This window comes from Talpa europaea, assembly GCF_964194135.1.
Source record: "Talpa europaea genome assembly, chromosome: 16".
Taxonomy (NCBI): domain Eukaryota; kingdom Metazoa; phylum Chordata; class Mammalia; order Eulipotyphla; family Talpidae; genus Talpa; species Talpa europaea.
The window spans coordinates 20,004,367-20,019,917 of NC_140084.1; the positions used below are offsets into that span (position 1 = coordinate 20,004,367).

General features: G+C 49.3%; 1 protein-coding gene across 1 annotated transcript; it reads left to right on the forward strand.

Moving 5' to 3' along the window:
- Positions 1-173: 173 nt before the first annotated feature.
- Positions 174-15,377, forward strand: DNAAF1 (dynein axonemal assembly factor 1; the record flags this gene model as incomplete). Its single annotated transcript, XM_084256840.1, has 12 exons — positions 174-291; positions 2,231-2,366; positions 2,872-2,963; positions 5,243-5,464; positions 5,618-5,784; positions 8,467-8,588; positions 10,403-10,569; positions 10,765-11,031; positions 11,645-11,751; positions 13,216-13,272; positions 14,133-14,490; positions 15,271-15,377. 12 exons carry the CDS (start codon positions 174-176, stop codon positions 15,375-15,377), a joined length of 1,920 nt encoding a protein of 639 aa, XP_084112966.1.
- Between the last annotated feature and the right edge of the window lie 174 nt (positions 15,378-15,551).

The following is a 15,551-nucleotide window of genomic DNA, read 5'->3' on the forward strand; positions in this document are numbered from 1 at the left end:
CGCGTGCGCGGCGGTTGTCGTGGAGACCTGGGAAGCGTTAGGCTGGAAAAGACGCGGGGCGCGAGTGGCTGGCAGGGAAGAAAAGCTGGGCGTCGCTGGCGGGGTTGGGGGCCTTAACGACCCCGCGGAACCCGACTCCTCACTGCTACGAGGTGTTCGGTGTTTCAAGAATAATGCATCCCAAGGACCCCGCGGTCGACGGGGGAGTGGAGCAGGGCTGCGTGCGGGAACTGGACCTGGAGGAGTCTGCGGGTGACCGCGGGAACGCAGGCCCAGGGGGCCTCAAGGAAGGTGCCGACCGCCGCCCCAGGGAGGCGAGGGGGGCGACGGGCCGAGCTGGCTGGGCGCTACAGCCTGATCCCACACCTGATCTTCACAGCCAGTGATAATAACAATTGAGGCCCGCACTCACTACACCGTGCGTGGCAAGTGTTAATGGCATTTGAGCCGCTCTGTGTGGTAGGCATTTCTCTCCTTTCACACTTCCCCAGCCTTGACAGGCCCAGGCCCTTACCCAACACAACATTCTCCCAACTTTTTAATGTTCTGAATTTATCCCTTTATTGCTATCATCAGGGAAGAGCTTTCCACCTCCACTACCTGCTATGTCAGGGTAGGGCATTCATTCCCTTTGCGTTTGCAGTGATCTACGGAGAGACTGAAGAACTGATGGTTCTGGGGTCAGTGGGTGACTCTTCATCAAAGTTTCCCAGAATTTTGTTTTCCAGTCTCTTATTTCCACTTGGTGTCAGCCCCTAAGGGAAACCTTTTCATGACTAGGTCAACAAATTACTTAATGTGTGTTTCATTTTTCCAACCTAGTCAACAAATATATATTGATCATGGACTCTCCAAACAAGCCTGCATGAGGAGCTGTAGGGAAGCAGTGCTGCTCAGGGGGAAGACAAGGGCTTGAGTCCCTCCCACTGGGTCAGAGTGCAGCCCTGCAGTTCTCCAGCCTTAAGTCTGTTTAACTCTCTAAGCCATGGGCTCCTTGTCCACAATCAGCAATAATTATACAGAAATAATACAATTAGAGCTTCCTATATACAGTAGGCCATTAATAAATGGAAGTTCTTGTTATTGATATAATCAGTGACTGTGTATATTGAGCACCTATTCTTTATTCCACAAATGCTTATCTGGTACTTCTTGTGATGGCACTGTATTGGTGAGAAATAGGGACACATAGGCCAATTCAACACATGGAATATGCCTCAGTAGATCCCCCCCCCAAAACTCGGCAGAGAACACCAGTTTAAAAACCCTTAAAAACAAGTGCATTTGAATGTCTCATTTTCTTTTTACCAAAGATATTTCCACCCTCACCCTGCCTGTTTCTCCTGTAATTTTTCTTTTGAAAACATTTTAAGAACAGAGATTAAAAAAAGAACAGAGATTATAAAAAACACAGAAGCCATTTCAGATAAAGTGAATGTTCTTTTTGTCACCCTTTCAGAATTTTATATGGAATCTTCCAATTAGTTCTCTCTCCCTGTAGACTGTGTCCTTACATATGCCTAGCTTGGGGTCGTGTTTTTAATTTCTATAAATGGTGTCCTGCACTTAGTATGAAACTTGCTTTTTACTCCATGGATGTTTCTGAGAATTAGGATATTGATTGGTGGAGCTCCAGTACCTTCTTTCCCAAGGCAGAAAAGTTCTCCATTGTTTTATTCAACCAGTCCCTATGGATGGACATTTGTGTTGATAACAGTTTTTGGCAGTCTTGAATATCCTAGCACGTATCTTTGTGTGTGCCTCACAAGAGTTTTTAGAAAGGAATGGCCCAGAAGTGAAATTTCCATAGTCTTTCTTTTTTTTTAAGATTTATTTATACAAGAACTGGGGTATAGGCCAGAGGTGCGGGAGAGTGAGAGGTTTCACCAGAAACAGAGTGGGGAGCAGAACTCACAGATGGACTGAAAACACTGCTGAGGGGAGCAGCGGGCAAGACAGGAGAGGTCTGCTGTGCCATGTGGGTATCTCCCTGACTGGCCGAGAATTGAACCAGCGCTGCAGAGGCTGCAGACAGCTTCACAGCACTGCACTCAATCCACTGAGCCACCAGGGAGACCCCGAAATTTCCATAGTCTTTAGCAAAGCTTGAAAAAATTTCATACGCTTAAAGAATACTGGTATCCCGTACTAAAAGCAGATAATAAGTTGAAACTGGAGGAATTTTGTATACATTTCTTCACCTCTATAGAACAAATCTCTTCTTTTACAGAAGTAAACGATCCTGAGGCAGTCTCAGCAAGTCCTCCTGACATATCCTGTCAAAGTGAGCAGAAGCAGAGTGGTGACAGCAGGCCAGCTGGCTGCTTAGCACACCAGAGAGATGACAAGGAAGACGGTGGCCCCAGGTCTGTGGGCATGCTACTGCTAATCAGTGTACACTGACTGAGTAAGGTAGCCTTGCAGTCACCCCTGTGTTCAGATAAGAAAATTGAGGCTCATGGAGTGTAAATAGTTGGCCCCATGTTTGAGAGTTAGTCATGGAGTCAGGACTGCATTGCATGTATGGCACCACTAGCCACAGTCCATTAAACTTTTTTTTTTTAAACCCTCCTCCACCATCCCACAGTCCATTAAACTTTAATGGCAGTCCTAGAGAAAGAAACATCAGTAGTTCTTGATGACACTATTAAAAGTATTTTTATTAGAACATACATTGCAACTTTTAAGAATGCTGAAAGCAATAATATTGGATGAGGCTCTGGAAGCTATACCAAAAACAACAACAACAACAACTTAAAATAGTTATCAGGCATTTAGGATGTTGTGAAATTTGGGGAAGAATGCATGTGGTATGGAATTTTGGGATATACAGAAACTGAAATTTCTTGTTCATGTATTTTTATTTAACAGAATGACTAAACGTTTCCTGCAAAAACTCTGCAAGCAACATAAACTTTATATTACCCCATCACTGAATGATACACTGTATTTACACTTTAAAGGTAAGGATAAGCTTTTTAGGTAAGGATTGTGTCAGGCAGAAAGACGGTGGTATTAAAAAACTATTCATGGGAATTATCTAGAGTTCTCAAATTTAAGTAGAAATTTCAGTTTCCTGGAGATTGATGGAAAAGCAGTATTTCGTTGAAGAAAGTCTCACCTGATGAGTTTATAAAAAGGGATTATATGTATACATTGGCATATTATATTCCCACTTTCCAAGCCATGTTTGCCACCAGAAAGCTGCCTTGGAAATACTTTGGGCTTTGGAACAATAGTGGATCAAAGATGGGCATAGAAAACAGCAGGTGAGGGATACCGGGTGCCTTTCAGGGCAGAGAGGTGTGAACACTGGCATCCCTGCGGGTGCACAGAAATTTAAGTTCCAAGTCATAGACTATTCCTAGCAGTGACAGAGAAGAGTGATAGTTCCCAGCGTGTGCTGACTGTGGGTCAGCCAACCAGCTTCCTCAGGCCTCTGTTATTCATTTATCCAAGAAATGGTTCCTGAGCCTGGCACTGTACTCAGTCCTGGAAACACAGAGATGGTTATGACGAACCACCCAGGCCAGAGGCTGGGCCAGGCAGGGAAGGTACAGGACGGCTCCCACAGCACTGACCTTAAAGCATTGGAACCCCTCCTAACTGGCTTCCTCGCTTCCGCTTTGTCCTCTCTGTCCTCTCCATCCAACATTTAGATGTAGTGTTGAATAAAATGACATTGGTGAGCACACCCCAGGAGACCAATATTCAGGAGGTGAGTGGAAGAAGAGAACCCGGCGGGTTAGACTAAGCAGAAAGAGTCAAAGAGGTAGAAGACCCGGGAGACAGAAGTGCCTCTACTGTCCACTGCTGCGGAACAGACTGTTGCAAAACTTAGCAACAATTTCATGATCTCCCACTGTTCCTGAGGGCCAGGAATCTGGAAATGACTTTGCTGGGAGGTCCTGACTTGGAGTTAGTCATGACAGCCAAGCTGTTGACTGGGCCTCAGTTGTCTGGAGTCCACAGGGTGAGAGGATCCACTTCCAGGTTCACAGCCTCAAATCCTCACTGGTTGTTGGCTGGACACCTCAATTCCTCACACACGAGCTTCTCAGGGCAACTGGCTTCCCCCCTCCAAGCAAGTTACCTAAGAAAGAGAGACAGGCCAAGACGGAAGCCAAAGTCTCAGAAGTAACTATCATCACTTCTACCATATTCTGTTGGTGTCAAGATTAAGGCTGGTTTTACTGAATCATTAACTCAAGGGCATGAATACCGGGAGACAATGATCACTACAATAAGCTAAGTGATCCAGGGAGCCCCAAGAGGAAACTGAAGAAGGAGGGCAGGACCCAGTAGGTCGAGCACCTAGTATCTGTATTCAGTGCACAGAGGACTGTAAATTGGATGTCACTGACACCTTCGCTGGTGGCTGCAGTAATAGTAGACCCAAGAAAGGAATGAATCTGAGAAGACAATGAGGAAAAGGCCTTCCACGGTGAAGCAGGAAGACAGCTAGAGAGAGGACAAGGCCAAGACAAAGTCAAGAGAGAAACAACCCAGTTACTTCAACAAAAAATTGCAGTGAGTAAAAGAGAGAGACAGGGCCTCCCCTGGTGGTGCAGGTGGTTGAACACAGTGCTGTGAAGCTATCTGCAGCCTCTGCAGCATGGGTTCGAGCCTGGCTGACTAGTGAGATATCCACATGGCACAGCAGACCTCTCCTGTCTCGCCTGCTGCTCCCCTCAGCAGTGTGTTTGAGTCAGTCTGCCTGTTCTGTTCCCCGCTCTGTCTCTGGTAAATCCTCTCACACGCCCAGATATCTGGCCTCTACCCCAGTTCTTGTATGCATGAATAAATAAATCTTTTAAAAAATAAAAGAAAGAGACAAAGACTATAGGCTAAAAGTGACTAACAGACTTCAACTAATAGCAATGCATGGACTTTTTTCTGTATCCTGATTCCAACAGCAAACCTGCAAGGTACCTCCTGAGCAGGCTGACAATTCTAGCAGAAAAACCACTTTTCCCAGTGGAGTCAGCAAAGCCCCTCAAGATCCATCGCTATTGGCCCCACCTGGCTAGCTGTGGCTGGAGTATGACTGAGTGGCCACCCAGAGCACCATGGTGCAGTAGCAGGAAGGGGATGGTCCTCCAACAAAAGTGGCAGTGGCATTTCTGGAGGAAGGAGTAGGGACTTTAGGTGGGCAGACAAAAAGAAGGGTGAGTCCTGCCCCCTACCCCATGTATGAGTTTGTCGGGGGGTAGCTTAATAACACCCCCTCCCTTTGAGTCAGGCTTTGATCGCATTGAAAACTTGGAGGAGTACACGGGGCTTCGCTGTCTGTGGCTGGAGTGCAATGGAATACAGAAAATCGAGAACCTGGAGGCCCAAACCGAACTGCGCTGCCTCTTCTTGCAAGTGAACTTACTTCATAAAATTGAGAACCTAGAACCTCTGCAGAAACTGGATGCTCTTAACCTCAGCAATAACTACATTAAGACCATTGAAAACCTAGGTAAGAGTAAGGCACCAGGGGTCTTTGTAGATGCTTCTAGTGCTCTCCCCTGGGGGAGGCTGGAAGAACTTATATTATGGGGCAGACAGACATGTTACCTTTGTTGTTTACTTCTGCTGACCTCTCCCCCTCCCCGCTCCCGCACCCTGCCAGCCTGTCTGCCGGTCCTAAACACACTTCAGATGGCCCACAACCATCTAGAGACTGTGGAAGACATTCAGCATCTAAAGGAGTGTCTGAAACTTTGCGTCCTTGACCTGTCCCACAATAAGCTGAGTGATCCAGAGATCCTGAGCGTTCTCGAGAGCATGCCCGATTTGGTAATGCACATAACTTCTATTATTTGGTGCTAAATATCAGATCTTTTCTCTCCCCACTTCCCTCCCTCCTTTCTTTTCACCCTCTTTCACACTTTTCCCTTTCTGCACTTTTAGGCGGACTATCTTTAATGCCAAATGCCATATCATTTGACCCACAAATATTTCAGTCTGTGTCTCCAAGATGACTTTAAAAAAAAGTCACCATGCTATTATTGTACCTAAAATATTATAACTATTTCACATCCAGCCCAAGTTTAGTCTGTCTCAAATATGAAGACAGTTGGGTTGTTCACATCTACCCCAGGCCCACACTTGGTATGTGGATTATTTGTTGCATAAACCTCTTTTGATCTGAAGCCCTTCCCCTTCGTTGTGGTTCCCCCACCCCAGTAATCTGTCAATGAAATGGGATCTTTTCTTGGATAGTCAGTCACATCCTGGACCTGGTTGGCTGCCACCCTGTGGTGTCATTTTTTTTTTTTTTTATAGAGGCATGTTTTATTTATTTATTTATTTTATTTGTTTGTTTTTGTTTATACATGCACTGGGTACAGTCAGAAGCGCGGGAGGGTGAGAGAATTCACCAGAGCCAGAGCAGGAGCAGAGCAGGCAGAAGGACCGAAGTACATTGCTGAGGGGAGCAGCGGGCAGCAGGAGAGGTCTGCGCGCCATGTGGGACCCTCCTCCGGTGGCTGGGGAGCAGCCGGGGATGGAACCGGCGCCACAGAGGCCGCGGGCAGCTTCGCAACCCAGCGCTCAACCGCTGTGCCACCAGGGAGGCCCCCTTGTGGTGTCATTTAACATGTCCTGCTGTATACAGGACTTCTAGCAGTGACAGATGGAGGCAGAACTCCATAGATCCAGGTTCCAAGGTGGGCTGGTGCAGCACATCACTGGGCCTGGAAAGTCCAGCTGTCTGTCTCTCCGCTGCAGTAAAATAGAGGGTGAGGTCAGTCTAATCCAGGCACTACAGAACTCCCCATCCACCAGCAGCCATGGCCAGGGGCTTAGCTTTGTTCTCTCATTAGGACTTGGACAACGGCCACTTTCCAGTTCTTTTCTTCTTTCTGCATGTATTAGCTGGCATGCTTTTCCAGAGAACTTTCCTTCATTGGCTGGGGATGCCCTAATAGACAATCTATACAGAAAAGGCCAGGAGAAATGTCTGGCTCTTTTTTTTCATGTGTCGGGTTTCAGATAAACGAGTTAAGACCGTAGCAACCCCTAATTAGATGTGATTTACCCCTTGCTGTCATCTTCATCTGGGATGTTCCAGTGGGCCCATTGCTGGCTGGTGGCAACTGCTCCTGGCTGCTCCTGCGCCTTTTCCATTAACTCTTGAATCTTTGCTGATGTCCTGGCTTGTTCAGTGTGTCTGTGTTGTCATTTGTACAGAGAAAAAATATTAATGGTAGCACACAAAATTCTTGAGCTCACTGTTCACTGCTTAGGGCATTGTAAGAGACAAAGCCAGCCAATTTAAAGTAAAAGCAGCCATCTACAGAGTACATGAACTGTCAGGAAGGACCAGCAGGTGTTAATACATATTTAATACATGATAAAACATATTTCTCTCCTTTTTCTTGGCTAGGGCTGCCATAACAAACCACCACAGAGTTGGGGGGGGGCAGGGGGGAGGGACTTTGACAACAGGAGTTAATTTGATCATTGAAGAGGAAGTTGGAATCCAGGTGTGAGCAGGGCTGGTTCCTTGAGCCCTCTCCCTGGGCAAATTGGCGTGCAAATGACCATCTCTCTGTGCCTGTCAGTGTCACCTCTTTAAAGTGCTCGTATCCAGATACAGTCAGTCTGAGGTGCTGGGGTTAGGGTGTCAAGGCAGGCCATTTAGGGCACACATTTTAGCCTTCACAAGCACAGCCAATCCTTCATGCCCTACGCACCCCTCTAGTGTCTGTCCCTGTGGCCTGTTGCTCCCACCACCCCAACCTCCATGGGATCCGTCACTTGAGAAGATGACAAGGATGGTGAAGGTGGGGTGAGAATGAAGTCTGGGAAACACTAAGCTAACCAGGTCACAATGTGTTTCTTTTCTCCCACCACCACTTTAGGTATGAAAAGTATTTCATTAGTTGGACTGATTTTAAATGGCTCCCCCACAAGTCACCTGACCATTTTCCTTGAGTTTTGCACTTTGAGGAGGTGGCAGGATTCACAGGGGATCTGGCACTCGGGCACCACTATAGCCCTCTCTCAACTCTGGCCCTACCCTGGCATCCAAGAGACCTGGAAGCCTGGTGAGAAAGGCCTTGGCTATAGATAAGGGCACACGCCTTCTCTCTTCATCAATGTTATGTGCCCTGTCACTGCATCCTGGCCAGGAAGGCAAGAAAACTATCCATTAGATGAGATTAATTTCAGTAAGAGAGATTGGTCAAGCACAACTAATGTAATCACACTTGGAACAAGGTCTCAGAAATGTTTCCCAATGTTGGTCGGAAGGACAATGGGACGTAGGACCTGAAGTTCAAGGACAAGGGCAGCTGCTCAATCGGGACAGTTGTGGTGGCACAAATACAGGGAGCCTGCTGGCTTCTCTGCTGTGGTCATCAGGACCTGGTGCTGGCTGTTTTTGCCAACTTATTCTTGGAGCACAGCACATGTGAAGTGATCTGGTCGAGTCAGGTTCTTGGTGTGAATGTGGTTCTGCCTGTTTGCTTCCAGCGGGTACTGAATCTGATGGGAAACCCGGTCATCAAGCACATCCCCAGTTATCGGCGGACAGTTACTGTTCGACTAAAACACTTAACATACCTGGATGACAGACCAGTCTTTCCCAAGGACAGGTAAGGAAAAGTCTTTGGTAACATTAAATGCATAGTGTGATTTTTAAGCACTTTCACACATCATTAAATATTCTCTGGGTTGAAATGTAATGGCTAATTTTCTCTAACAGGAAATTCCTTGTGTTTGAACACTTATTTAGAGAGCACTTATTTTTCAAAATCCTTTGATAAATATTGTTGGAAAGTCTTTGACGTCATCAATGATTACTTCCTTGGGATGGAAAAATCTAGGAGCTGTATTACTGGATTAAGGACTGTGGGTTGAGTCTTTTTTTTTAGAGGCATGCTTTATTTATTTGTTTGCTGGTTTTTTTTTGTTTTTTTTTTTTTTTGTTTATACATGCACTGGGTACAGTCAGAAGCGCGGGAGGGTGAGAGAATTCACCAGAGCCAGAGCGGGGAGCAGAGCAGGCAGAAGGACCGAAGTACACTGCTGAGGGGAGCAGCGGGCGTCAGGAGAGGTCTGCACGCCATGTGGGACCCTCACCGGTGGCTGGGGAGCAGCCGGGGATCGAACCGGCGCCACAGAGGCTGTGGGCAGCTTTGCAACCCAGCGCTCAACCGCTGCGCCACCGGGGGGGCCCCCTGGGTTGAGTCTTTTTAAAGGCACTTACACCTTCTAGAAAATTTGTAGCCATTTTATTACTTGGAACCTACCTTCTATCTCTATGGATTTGCCTGTTCTGGATGTCTCAGAGGAACAGAATCACACAATGGGCAGTTTTTCCTGAGGGGCCTCTTTCACTCAGCATGTTTGTCAAGGTCCCTGCCACAGCAGCACAGGCCAATACTTCATGACAATACTGCACAGTGACTCTCCAGTTGAACGGGCCACATTTTATTTATTCATGAGTTGATGGACACTTTGGGTGGTTCCTGCTTTTTTTTTTTTTTTTTTTTTACTATTCTGAATAGTGCTATGAATATTCACAGGCAGGGGTTGTGTGAATGTTTTCAGCTCATGTGGGAAACTATTTAGGAGCATGATCGCTGGGCTGTAATGGTGAGGCTGGTTTCGTGTTTGCTAAGCTCTCTTTCCAAGTGGCAGCACCACTTTGAATTCCCACCAGCAACAAGAGCAACTTCCCGTCGCTCCACCTCCTCAAGTCTGGTTAATGGTGTTTTGCACTTTAGAAATGTTGCTGTGTCCGCATTTCCCCAGTGTCAGAATGTGGAGCATCTTTTCATGTGCTTTTTGTTTTTTTAATTTTTGTGTTTTGATAGCTCTTTGTATGCTTTGAATTCAAGTCATTGATCAGTTAGCTTTCTTGCGAGTATTTTCTCCCAGTGTACTGCTTGCCTGCTCTTAACAGTTGTCCTTTAAAAAATTGTGTTCTTTGTATTCATGAGTTATAAAAGTGTTTCATATATTCTAGCGACAAGTCTCTTACCAGGTATATGATATGCAAATATCTCCTCCCCTTCTTTTTTTTTTTTTCGGTATTTATTTCTGCATACAAGAACTGGGGTGGAGGCGGGGGTGGGGAGTGAGAGGATTCACCAGAGACAGGATGGGGAGCAGAACATGCAGATCTACTGAAATACACTGCTGAGGGGAGCAGTGGAGGGGACAAGACAGGAGGGGTCTGCTGCACCTTGTGGGTCAGCTCCCTGGCTGGGGATGGAACTCAGGCTGCAGTGGCCGGCAATAGCTTGATAGCTAGAAGGCCTTGCAAATAAAGATTAAAATGTACAGGTGTAACTTTTCTATTTCCCATTGGTCTTAAGGGCCCTTTTGTTTGGTAAGACAGCGCATGTTTTGAATAGTATCCTGTAAAAAATTCAGTCCTCCTCAACTGTCTCCTTCCAAACAGAGCTTGTGCAGAGGCCTGGGCCAGGGGCGGGTACGCAGCGGAGAAGGAGGAGAGAGAACTGTGGGAGAGCAGAGAGCGGAAGAAGATCACAGACAGCATTGAGGCCTTAGCGAGGCTCAAGCAGCAGGCCGAAGAGAGGAAACGACAGAAAGAAAGTCGAAAGGAAGGTACACGCTACGGAGGGGCGGCGGATGCTGAGTTCCGTGCAGCCTCGCAAAGCTGGGCGGTCTAGTAAAGCTGGGCGGTGAAGGCAGGCTTTCTTCGTCTCTGGGACCAATACACACCTTCATGTATATCCATGTTACTTATATTATATCCATATCTATAATTTCTTTATTTTACCATTTATTTCTCTTGCTCAGGGCAGGCGGCACCGCCGGAAGAAGACGAAAACAGAGATGCCCAAGTAGAGGGGAAGGAAGAGCCCCATGAAGGTGGGGAAACACAGCAGAAAATAGAGCTGTTTGTCAAAGAAAGCTTTGAGGCCAAGGATGAGCTGTTCCCAGAAAAGCAGGGTGGAGGAGGTGAGCTGTCTGCGGAGGTCAATGGAGAGATGGAAGGCCAGGAACCAGGGGGAACACTGCCCACTGAGGCCCTGGCCCCAGCCACCCCCGGAGCTGCTTGGGAAGGTAACGGAACAGTGAGCAGCCAGATGCTGCTCAGGGCCTGTGTGAATAAGGGCCACCCCCTCACCCTTGCTGAGGCCAGAATGAAAAGAGCGGAACATGGCCCTGGGGTGCAGCCTGAGGGACCTCAAGGCGGAAGGAGCTCCTTCTCAAGTCCACATTCCCCAGACCACCTTGAGATTGGTTAATGGGGTCCCTGAGGCCTGTGGTAGTGGGGGAGTGGTGTGTGTGTGTGGGGGGCCTGCCTGAAGTACAGCAGTACAGGCAGTGAGGGGGCCGCCCTTCCAAGCAGGTGGCAACCTGCCAAAGTGCTCCTATCAATCATGCCTTTTCCACTGGTCCTGATTATTTTGTGTCCATCCTGCTGTGCAGTCATCCATCGGCGGCACGTCCGGGCTGCAGTAGGGCCGGCTCTGTCCCCGGGCTTGCCATCTCTGTGTAGATGTCACCCATCCCGCTGGGGATTCTCGTAGCTTTTGGCACAAGGAACAGCCAGCCCTTCAGACCCGAGGAGGCCTTTGTCCCTTTGATCTTTGAAACACCTTCACCTGGGGCTTGTCATTTGAGCATGTGTGAGGTAAACCCCGAGATGGATCACTTCTTAATTGTTCTTCAGAATCAGCTCCCCAGACTGTGGCCAGTGAGGGTGCCTCAGGGGCAGAACTGGAGGGAGCCGTGGATATGGGGGCCGTGAAGCTGGAGACAGAGAAACTCTTCATCGATGTACGGAACCAGCCGTACTTGCAGACAAGTATCTCTTTCCATTTGGCAAAACACAGGTGGACAGATAAAAACCTTGAAACCCTCCATACCCAGTGTGGGCCTTGGATGGCAGGCTTGGCATCACGGGAATGCAGACTTTCAGGCCCCACCCAGATCTCCCGAGCAGGCACTGCACTTTATTAAGCTCCCCTTCCACCCGGTTGGCATGTATGTGTATTCAGGGTAGAGACTCGCAGGCCTCAGTGGTTCCTGTTGAGCTGTCTACAAAACTCTTTCCCCACAGAGGCTATGCTGCAAAGCCACTGTCAGCTAGTCTTAAACAGAACAATCGAGAAATGTTCCATTTTATCACCAGAGCCTCTCATCCTTGGCCAAGCAAAGGCTCGTGCCACCTTCTTGGCCTGTCACTCCTCAGGCTTCCAGATGCAACTGACTCAAGAGGGGCTGCTTCACCCTGTGTCTGATGCTGGCCTCTCAAAGGCTTCTCCTCCAAAGCTTTCCCCACTGAGATAAGTGTCCAGTGCTCTAGGCATAGGTGTGAGCTCTATGGGACCCCTCCCCATTGGTGTCCTGACCCCCGGGAGCTGCACAGTTCCAGGTGGAAAGCTCTTTCTCACCCCTGGCTTCCCACCAACCTGGTGCTCACTGTTAGGCTGGAGGCGCCCTGCATCCCTGTCCACAGGGCTCCCTGAGTTTGAACCCACATGCACATTTGGCGTTGCTGAACTTCTAAAAGAAGTCTCATTTCTAACTGCACCATTTCCTGTGACTCAGGAAGAATTCGGCAGCATGGTCAATGGTCATAGCAGGTCTCTCACTTTCCAGGCCTGTGAACACTGGACTGGGAGATTAATCTCTAACATTTTAGAACCTGCAAGTAAGATGCCACCACCAACAGCTGACACTCATTGTTATTTGCCTGCCTGTTTTAAACATATCTTGTATTGCTTAGCCTTTCTAAAAACTCACCCCACTTTGTAGACGAGGAAACTGAGGACCAGAGGTTGTACAGCTTGCTCAGAGCTACACAGTCAGGACAGGACGGACTGTCCTGCCATCTCCCCTTGCTAGTGCTGCTGGACTTAATTCTGGGCAGGTGGCTATAAAGGTACCAAAACCCACAAAATATTAAGAGCCCCACAGTGTGGGAGAGGTCTAGAACACACTTGGTCTATACCACATGGATCCCATGACTTATGTGTACAGGAAGAGGTACACCATGCCCCTCGATGAGCTGACTGGGTCACTTATGACAGAGGAGAAAGACATGGAAACTGTCCCAGCATGCTGCCCCGTGTCACATTGGGCCTGATGGGATCCACGCACCTGCAGTGCTTGTGTGCATGAGCTGCCCGGTCCTTCCTGGCTTCTCCACACTGTACTCCAGGAATAAATGCTCTGCCACAGGAGGGTGGGTGTGGTGGGCCCCTCCCTAATGGTGACACTGCTCCTTTGCTCTTTCAGGACCTGCCTGATTTGGAAGAGGTGGACACCAGCGCATCACTGGAGGACCAGGCCCAGGTCCTCAATCCTTCCCCCATACGTCCCCCATCGTCCCACTTTCACATTCGGTCTTGTCACTGACAGCACCTATTACCCTGGACTTTGCCTGACCTGGACGTGAAGTGCTCCATGTGATGAGCGCACGACCGCTACCGCCACTGCATTTCATGGTCTCGAGGTGTCACTGGGTCTGTGAGCTGCTGCTCACGCCTGGTGATTTAGCACATTAGCAGTGGTTTCTATGACCTGCACTGAGCACAACCACTTGCCCTTTTTCTGCCCCGGGATGTATTTCTGCTCACCTCCTGGATTGCCTGCACCAGAGCGGCATGCAGACGGGGGAAGGGAACCACAGCAGGGAGAAAAGGAGCAGTCTAGGAGGCTCTCCACAGGGAGTTCTCCCCAGATGACCTGCCCCTCCCTTAGGCCTCAAGGAGGCCAAGTGTGCCAAAGGGAGGGAGAGGCATGCATCATGGTGGGATGGAGATGCACGGACCACAGCTCCCAGGGGATCTGACCTCCAAGGGGCCCAGTTGCAGTTTTTGAACAAAACCGTGCTTGCTGGCCTGGCGAGCTGACACCAGCAGAGGGCTAAGGACGGTGGTGGTGATGGTAGGGGTGGTGGGTACAAGCAAGGACCCAAAGAGGTTGCAAAGGAGTGCAAACATTGGCCACAGAGCTCACTGCAACTTTGGGGGCTCAGAATGGCTGCCTGGTGTCATCCCGAGGCCTGACTTTTGGGTGCTGGGTACTCTTGGCCTTTCCTATGTGTGACAACATGAGACACTGTGACAGATTTAAAAAGGAGCATTAGCACATAAATTTTCAATGACCACTGTGAAAACAGAGGTTCCAACACACCTACCTCCTTTTTCTAGCAGATGTGCTCCCCAAAGATCACAGCCATCTTGAGCCTGAGCGACGACAGTGACCCTGAACTGGACTATACCTCCCTCCCAGTGCTGGAGCCCGGGCCTACAGACAGCCTTTCAAACATATTCGCAGTCACCAAGGACACCTCCAGGAAGGTGGGGACGCCCTTCACAAATATATTTCAAGAAGCCGCAAAGAGAGACTTGGAACCCCCAAGTTCAGCCCCAAAGCACCCACGCCCACTGATTCAGGTGCTTGACGAGACTTCAGGCCCGCCAGTGCCCCAACCATGCCATGGGGAGGCTACAACCCCCACTTCCTGCAAAGACAGGGACAGTCACCCACTTTCAGCCTCCCTTTCAGGTAAGGTGGCTCTATGTTTAAGGTCACAGGGCTGGGAGCTTGGAGAGTGGGGAAGTAAACTAACTCCCTAAACCAGAGGGATAGCAACAGGGTCTCTGCCTTGAGAAACCTATGTGCTTGGAGGGGGCATTTACCACAGTCGCCAGGTAATGCCTGTGCCTAGCTTGTGCCTCTCCTGTTGTGTGTGGGCATGTGCTGGAAGCTTCAAGCCGGTACCCTGGCCTACTTCTGGCCCTGCACCTCTGGGCCTTCTTGGCTCAGGAATGCTGGACAAAGGAAGCTGCATGGTCACCCCATTCTCACTATCCCAAACAGTGGCCTTTCTGGGCCAAGGCACCAGAGGAAAAGGGCACCAGCAACACTGTGCCTAGAAATGAGACAAGGCAAAAGCCAACAGCAGCCCAAAGAGGAGGGCCCTCCAGGTGGAGGTGCAGGTCAGAAGCACATGGAGACACTGCTGGCAGGGAAGGGGGTCACCAGGTGGGCAAAGCGCCTGGGGGGGGTGGAGAAATGTGGACAAACTGGCACACTGGCCCCACCCGGCATTAACAGGCCCATGTGGGCCAAGTTGCCTGGTGCTGAGAAGGAGCTGGCTGGGATCTGTCCAGCAGCCACCTGCGCACACCCAAAGCGGGGACTGTGGGGCCCAAACCCTCCTGTTCCTGCCCAGCACTGGTGGCACCAGGGTTTTCTGAATGTCACCTCAGGTGGTTGACTCAAGACCCATATCCAGGGAGAAAGGGAGTGACCCCCCAAAACACTGCCTTCCCTCTCTTTCAGGAAACAGCAGCGAGAGGGACAGAGTGTGCCCCGTGATGGAGCCCAAAGAGCTCACAGAGCCGGAGGCAGGAGAGCACCAGGAGGACATTGAATTTGGCTTGGATTGAACCCCAAGGTGGGCCTCCAGCCTCGGACTCACACAGACGGGGAACTAGCATTGGGCGCAGGCCCCCTCGACAGCTCTACGCCCAGGCACCTCCAGAGGCAGTGACAGCAGCACCAAGCTTGGGCTCCAAGCATAGCCACCGCCTTCCCCGTGGTAGGAAGCAGGATGGTGGCTG